The following is an 8,027-nucleotide window of genomic DNA, read 5'->3' on the forward strand; positions in this document are numbered from 1 at the left end:
GATATATTAAGGAAAGGCAAACCTACGTTTCTAGCATTTGTAGACTTAGAGAAAGCTTTTGACAATGTTGACTGGAACACTCTCTTTCAATTTCTGAAGGTGGCACGGGTAAAATACAGGGAGCGAAAGGCTACTTACAATTTGTACAGAAACCAGTTGGCAGTTATAAGAGTCGAGGGGCACTAAAGGAAGCATTGGTTGAGAAGGGAGGCAGACAGGGTTGTAGCCTCTCCCCGATGTTATTCAGTCTGTTTATTGAGCAAGCAGTAAAGGAAACAAAAGAAAAATTTGGAGAAGGAATTAAAATCCATTAAGAAGAAATAAAAACTTTGAGGTTTGCCGACGACATTGTAATTCTGTCAGAGACAGCAAAGGATCTGGAAGAGCAGTTGAACGGAATGGACGGTGTCTCGAAAGGAGGCTATAAGATGAACATCAACAAAAGCAAAACGAGGATAATAGAATGCAGTCCGATTGAATCAGGTGATGTTGAGGGAATTAGATTAGGAAATGGGACACTTGAAGTAGTTGATGAGTTTTGCTATTTTGGAGACTTGCAATGGGAAGGAAAGCGTTTCTGAAGAAGAGAAATTTGGTAACATCGAGTATAGATTTAATCGTCAGGAAGTCTTTTCTGAAAATATTTGTATAGAGTGTAGCCATGTATGGAAGTGAAACGTGGATGATAAATAGTTTAGACAAGAAGAGATGAGAAGCTTTAGAAATATGGTACTACAGAAGAATACTGGAGATTAGATGGGTAGATCGCGTAACTAATGAGGTACTGAATAGAATTGGGGACAAGAGAAATTTGTGGCACAATTTGACTAGAAGAAAGGATCCGTTGGTAGGACAGGTTCTGAGGCATCAAGGGATCATCAATTTAGTATTGGAGGAAGCGCGGAAGGTAAAAATCGTAGAGGGAGACCAAGGCATGGATACACTAAACAGATTCAGAACGATGTAGATTGCCGTAGTTATGCGGAGATGAAGAAGCTTGCACAGGATAGAGTAGCATGGAGAGCTGCATCAAGGCAGTATCTGGACTGAAGACCACAACAACCTCTTAAAGACGACGTAGATCTGCGAAAACCAGGTGTATATCGCATTCCATCCGAAAGTGTCTTACGTTGGGCAGACTTATCAGAACATTCGAGGAGAAATGGAAGGAACATCGGCGACACACTTGACTAAAGCAAACAAGCAAATCAGCCTTCACCCTGCACTGCCTCGAATGTAAGTCAGGAAATGAAATACGATGAGACCAGTATCATGATGCGAACGCCAAGTTTCATGGCCAGCGTAATTAAGGAAGCTACTGAAATAAAGACGTCGGAACACCTATTGAACAGGGACGATGATTTCAAATTAAATAAAACACCTGGGGTTTGGCGCATCCAAGTAAATTGGAAAACGCTGACGGGAATTTTCGTTTAATGGAGTGTCAGTGCGTGCTCTGTAAAACAAAAGATCATCAAAAGGCGGAGTGGACGTTGGGGATTGAATTCGGCTATACGAGGTGTGTGAGAAAAGTAATGAGTGATCTTTTACTAACCAAAATATTTATTTTTCTCCAGAGAACAGTACAGTCTCTTTGACAGTATACCGGCGGACTCGTTCGCAGTCCTGATAGCAGCACTGAAAGGCTTCAATGGGTGGGGCCTTTAACACGTCTGCTAATTCTTTCGAATTTTCTCCAGAGTCCCAAAATGACGTTCTCTGAAGACAGTTTTCAGTTTTGGAAAATGATGAAAGTCACAGGGAATCAGATCAGGTTAAGAGGAGAGCTGCGGAACAACAGGAATGTCTTTTGAGGTTAAATATTCCGTGATGGCAGTGGCCGTGTGACATGACGCGTTGTCACGTTGCAGCACGCACTTGTCTGCAATGCCCAGTCTCACTCAATTCACCCTTTTCCTGAGCCTTTGAGGACATGTTTGTAAATCGCTTGCTTCACAGACTTTCCTAGAGGAACAATCTTACAAGAGTACGCGCACCTTCTACGTTTCGGTCTTTGAAAGTGAAGGAAATTGTTTTGGAAATTTGTGGTAAGCTCTTATTGGACCAAACTGCGGAGGTCATCGGTCCCGAAGCCTATACACTACATAATATAACCTAACCTAACTTACGCTATGGACAACACACACACCCATGCCCGAGGCAGGACTCGAACCTCCGACGGGAGCAGCCGCACGGACCGTAACAAGGCGCCCTAGACCGCGCGGCTACCCCACGCGGCGAAGGTGAAGGTCTCCCTTGGCTAGCTTCATCTTCAAAGTGTTCTTGGCCTCCCAAAAATGATTTGTGGCAGTGAAAAACTTGTTTCCCTGATAAGGAATGATCCCCAAAGGTCTGTTTCAACTTTTCAAAGAACAAACTCGTGGATTCCCATAGTTTAAAACAAAACTTGATGGCATAATGTTGCTCTACATTCCGCTATTCCATTTTCGTAACTCACAGCAAAAACACAGCTACACTCATGTTATTCTCAAAAATGGCTGTACCGAGCTGAAACTCGGGAGTGAGCGTCTGGAAGGCATGGACTGACCGGTCTACACAAGTCCGAGGGTTGGAACTTTAATAGTGGCAACTATTTATTTACAGATCGTACAAAATAGATACGTGTTACAAAGTTTTACTGACCTTCAAGGTGGTCACCAGCATTGTGTATAACCCGTTGCCAGCGATGTGGAAGTCGTAGGATACTCTTAGCAGTGCCAGTTGTGTTGACAGATCGAGCGGCGCGGTCTATTGAGCCACGAATTCGTAGCAGTTCTGAAGCGAATACCGTTAAGTGTTTCCTTCAGTTTAGAGATCGAGTTGAGGTCATGAGGGCTTAAGTCAGGGGAGTGCAGTAGGTGGTGTAACACTTAGCATCCCCACCAGTCAAACAAATCAGTAGCAGCTTGCACTGTACATGTTTGAGCATTGTCCTGCAAAATGATGGCCAGGTCCTGCAGAAAGCGTCACCCCATCTGTTTCTATACCGTTAATTTTGGAACACAACCTACGAACAGCTTTGAGACAGAAGTGATGACACTTTCTGCAGAACCTGACCATCGTTTTGCAGGACAATGCTCAAGCGCGTACGGGGCAAGTTGTTACTGATTTGTTTGACTGACGGGGCTGCTAAGTGCTATGCCACCTACTGCATTCCCCTGACTTAAGCCCTCATGAGGTCAACTCGATCTCTAAACTGAAGGAAACACTTCACGGCATTCGCTTCAGAATTGCTACAAATTCGTGGCTCAATAGACCGCGCCGCTCGATCTGTCAACACAACTGGCACTGCTAAGAGTATCCTACGACTTCCACATCGCTGGCACGGGTTATACGCAATGGTGGTGACTACTCTGAAGGTCAGTAAAACTTTGAAACACGTATCTATTTTGTACGAGCTGTAAATAAATAGTTGCTACTATTAAAGTTCCAACCCTCGTACAACAGCGCAGCGTTGCCTGATCGCTCACATTGTTGTCAGTCTCATTACTTTTCTCACATACTACATAAACAATGGTATGAGACCAACATAAGCTCACTGTTTCGTTGGAGTCGAGGCAACAAGTGCACACAATAGCGAACCCCATAGCACCTGAAGAGAGAGCTGAGTCGGTCAACGAAATATCGTGCAGAAAATAGATAGCCCTACAAGAATTTGGCTGGACACCGGTAAGCTCACCTTTAAACAACTGTGGTGAGACCCCAGTCGGCTACACTACTCGCTTTGTCGGGTAACACACTCCCTTTAGCGTTGTTCTTGCTTTGTGTATCACCGGGTAGCTGTTCAGTGCAGCAGATGGTGCCGGCGACCGTGTCACCACGTTTTTCCTGTTTCAGCAGGAAGAGGCGGAGGTATGTTGGCAGCACTGGCGGCGGTGTGCCAGTGGGTGGGCGCCGCAGTGCTGGCGTCGCTGCTGGCCTGGGTGGCCAGTGTCGCCCTGGACAAGCTGAGGCCGCTGGGGCTGCTGGACAGCCCGCCGTCTCGCGCCGTCCTCATCACAGGTCAGCCATCGCTGGCTAACCAGCCCACATAACAGAGATCCCCATTTCATGGTGATTTTACATACGTTTGATGTTACTGGTGAGACCTCTGCAACGTGGGTATAACGTCTTTCAATTGAGATAATGGCTGACCGATAGTTATCATTCCATGCACGAAGGGACCTGTCTGTATGCTGGTAAAGTAACGTAGTTACGTCATTGTAAGGTTTATTTTAGAGCTACAGCATTCTGTAACCCGACATAGTTTGACTTTCAGAGGGTATAAAGCATGGCAAAGAAACCTTGGGTAACAAAAGAAATACATACATCAACAAAGAAGGAAGTACAAATAAACTACCAGAAAAAAAATTAGTATACCCTTTTAGAGGTTTTCAATTCACTCCAGATTTATTGTTGCAACAATGCGTATGGAGTACGTGACACGATTACATTTACACATCTATAGCACAATGGTTCTGAAACACCCATATTAGCTTGTGGTGTAGCCTCCACGGGCGATCGTACCGATGGCGAACACTGTCCTGAGATACGGCATTCCATGCCTACTCGACCTGTTCACGTAGTTCTGTAAGAGTTGTTGGCTGACGAGTTGCACAAGTATCTTATCGTCCCATCATATCCCACACATGTTCGACTGGAGACAAGTGCTGAGATTATGCTGGCCAGGAAAGTTGCTGCACGTATTACAGAGTACATATAGTTTCACGGGCAATGTGTGGGTGAGCAGCATCTTGTTGGAGTTCTTCCAGAAACACGAAATGTGACCGGGAGATGTAGCTTATCACACCTCAGACCATAAGACTTGGACTAATGCGCTCTACGAGACAGATACGTCGTATCTGCAAACTACCATCAGCTGCATGCAGGTAGAATCTGTTTTCATTTCTGAAAATCACGGCGCAGCATTCCATCTTCCAAGGGATGCTCTGACGGCACCTGTCGAATCGTGCACATCAATGCTGAGGCGTGAGTGGAAGACGGGGTAGGTGTGCTCGTGCCCGTAGTCGCACTGCTAATAACAGGTTCACAGCAGTTCGTGTTGACATATCTGGGCTCACAAGCTTTCACCTTTGTTGTGGTATCTGTACGATCTGCCACTGCTGCCTTGCAATACGACAATCCTGGAGGCCTCCGTGCTGCGTGAACATTGAGGACCTCTTATACTGGTAAGACTGTTCATAAGGCCACTGACCTACTGGTGTGAGAATGTTCATAAGACCACTGACCTCTTCTGCTGGTGCGAGAATGTTCATAAGACCACTGACCTACTGGTGTGAGAATGTTCATAAGACCACTGACCTACTGTTGTGAGAATAAGACCACTGACCTACTGGTGTGAGATTGTTCATAAGACTACTGACCTCTTCTACTGGTGTGAGAATGTTCATAAGACCACTGACCTCTTCTACTGGTGTGCGAATGTTCATATGACCACTGACCTCTTCTAATGGTGTGAGAATGTTCATAAGACCACTGACCTACTGTTGTGAGAATAAGACCACTGACCTACTCGTGTGAGATTGTTCATAAGACTACTGACCTCTTCTACTGGTCTGAGAATGTTCATAAGACCACTGACCTCTTCTACTAGTGTGCGAATGTTCATATGACCACTGACCTCTTCTACTGGTGTGAGAATGTTCATAAGACCACTGACATACTGTCGTGAGAAAAGACCACTGACCTACTCGTGTGAGATTGTTCATAAGACTACTGACCTCTTCTACTGGTGTGAGAATGTTGATAAGACCACTGACCTCTTCTACTGGTGTGAGAATGTTCATAAGACCACTGACCTCTTCTACTGGTGTGCGAATGTTCATATGACCACTGACCTCTTCTAATGGTGTGAGAATGTTCATAAGACCACTGACCTACTGTTGTGAGAATAAGACCACTGACCTACTCGTGTGAGATTGTTCATAAGACTACTGACCTCTTCTACTGGTCTGAGAATGTTCATAAGACCACTGACCTCTTCTACTGGTGTGCGAATGTTCATATGACCACTGACCTCTTCTACTGGTGTGAGAATGTTCATAAGACCACTGACATACTGTCGTGAGAAAAGACCACTGACCTACTCGTGTGAGATTGTTCATAAGACTACTGACCTCTTCTACTGGTGTGAGAATGTTGATAAGACCACTGACCTCTTCTACTGGTGTGAGAATGTTCATAAGACCACTGACCTCTTCTACTGGTGTGCGAATGTTCATATGACCACTGACCTCTTCTAATGGTGTGAGAATGTTCATAAGACCACTGACCTACTGTTGTGAGAATAAGACCACTGACCTACTCGTGTGAGATTGTTCATAAGACTACTGACCTCTTCTACTGGTCTGAGAATGTTCATAAGACCACTGACCTCTTCTACTGGTGTGCGAATGTTCATATGACCACTGACCTCTTCTACTGGTGTGAGAATGTTCATAAGACCACTGACATACTGTTGTGAGAAAAGACCACTGACCTACTCGTGTGAGATTGTTCATAAGACTACTGACCTCTTCTACTGGTGTGAGAATGTTGATAAGACCACTGACCTCTTCTACTGGTGTGAGAATGTTCATAAGACCACTGACCTCTTCTACTGGTGTGAGAATGTTCATAAGACCACTGACCTACTGTTGTGAGAATAAGACCACTGACCTACTTGTGCGAGATTGTTCATAAGACTACTGACCTCTTCTACTGGTGTGAGAATGTTGATAAGACCACTGACCTCTTCTACTGGTGTGAGAATGTTCATAAGACCACTGACCTGTTGGTGCGAGAATGTTCATAAGACCACTGACCTCTTCTACTGGTGTGAGAATGTTCATAAGACCACTGACCTCTTCTACTGGTGTGCGAATGTTCATATGACCACTGACCTCTTCTATTGGTGTGAGAATGTTCATAAGACCACTGACCTACTGGTGTGAGATTGTTCATAAGACTACTGACCTCTTCTAGTGGTGTGAGAATGTTCATAAGACCACTGGCCTCTTCTACTCATGTGCGAATGTTCATATGACCACTGACCTCTTCTACTGGTGTGAGAATGTTCATAAGACCACTGACCTACTGTTGTGAGAATAAGACCACTGACTTACTGGTGTGAGGTTGTTCATAAGACTACTGACCTCTTCTGCTGGTGTGAGAATGTTCATAAGACCACTGACCTCTTCTACTGGTGTGCGAATGTTCATAAGATCACTGACCTCTTCTACTGGTGTGAGAATGTTCATAAGGCCCCTGACCTCTTCTGCTGGTGTGAGAATTTTCATAAGACCACAGACTTCTTTTACTGGTGTGAGAGTGTTCATTAGACCAGAGACCTCTTCTGCTGGTGCAAGAATGTTCATAAAACCACTGACCTCTTCTACTGGTGTGAGACTGTTCATAAGACCACTGACCTCTTCTACTGGCGTGAGAAAGCTCATAAGACCACTGACCTCTTCTACTGGTGTGAGAAAATTCGTAAGACCACTGACCTCTTCTGATGGCTCGAGAATGTTCTTAAGACCACTGGCCTCTTCTACTATTTTGAGAATGTTCATAAGACCACACACCTCTTTTACTGGTGTGAGAATATTCATAAGACCACTGATATTAACATCATTACACAACTGATGCAGCGCGTCCTAGGTGTGACAGTTCTCCGAAAGGACCATCCCGCCACTTGGAAGGTCACAATTTGACCTCTTTCGAACATTCTCAGTTGGCTGTAGGAAGCATGAATGCATCTCTGTTGCATTGTTGCGTGCTTGCTTTATACGTTTGCACTCCGCTGAGTCTTCTGGCTGTGAGCATTCCCTATTAAAGAGTAGACACAGACGGCGCTCTGATAGTTATGCCACTATACTGTCTGTTGGCGGACAACGTTGAAACCGTTGCCAGTACATCAACTATCCCACAGACCAAAACTGACATCGTCTTTCTAGTGTATTAATTTTTTCCAGCTGTGTATTTCAGGAAAAAGAGAAATCAGTAATATAAGACACCTAGGAACGAAATAAATAGGAAGCGCAGAAAAG

The 8,027-nt window shown here is 44.8% G+C and overlaps 1 protein-coding gene across 1 annotated transcript; it reads right to left on the minus strand.

Moving 5' to 3' along the window:
- Positions 1–4,209: 4,209 nt before the first annotated feature.
- Positions 4,210–7,550, minus strand: LOC126180770 (uncharacterized). Its single transcript, XM_049924758.1, has 8 exons — positions 7,104–7,550; positions 6,692–6,769; positions 6,335–6,454; positions 6,117–6,272; positions 5,939–6,058; positions 5,721–5,876; positions 5,543–5,662; positions 4,210–4,230 (listed from the first exon to the last, which is right to left on the minus strand). Exons 1-8 carry the CDS (start codon positions 7,548–7,550, stop codon positions 4,210–4,212), a joined length of 1,218 nt encoding a protein of 405 aa, XP_049780715.1.
- Positions 7,551–8,027: the final 477 nt, after the last annotated feature.

The sequence above is a fragment of the Schistocerca cancellata genome, chromosome 1 (genome assembly GCF_023864275.1).
Source record: "Schistocerca cancellata isolate TAMUIC-IGC-003103 chromosome 1, iqSchCanc2.1, whole genome shotgun sequence".
NCBI classification, from domain to species: Eukaryota; Metazoa; Arthropoda; class Insecta; order Orthoptera; family Acrididae; genus Schistocerca; species Schistocerca cancellata.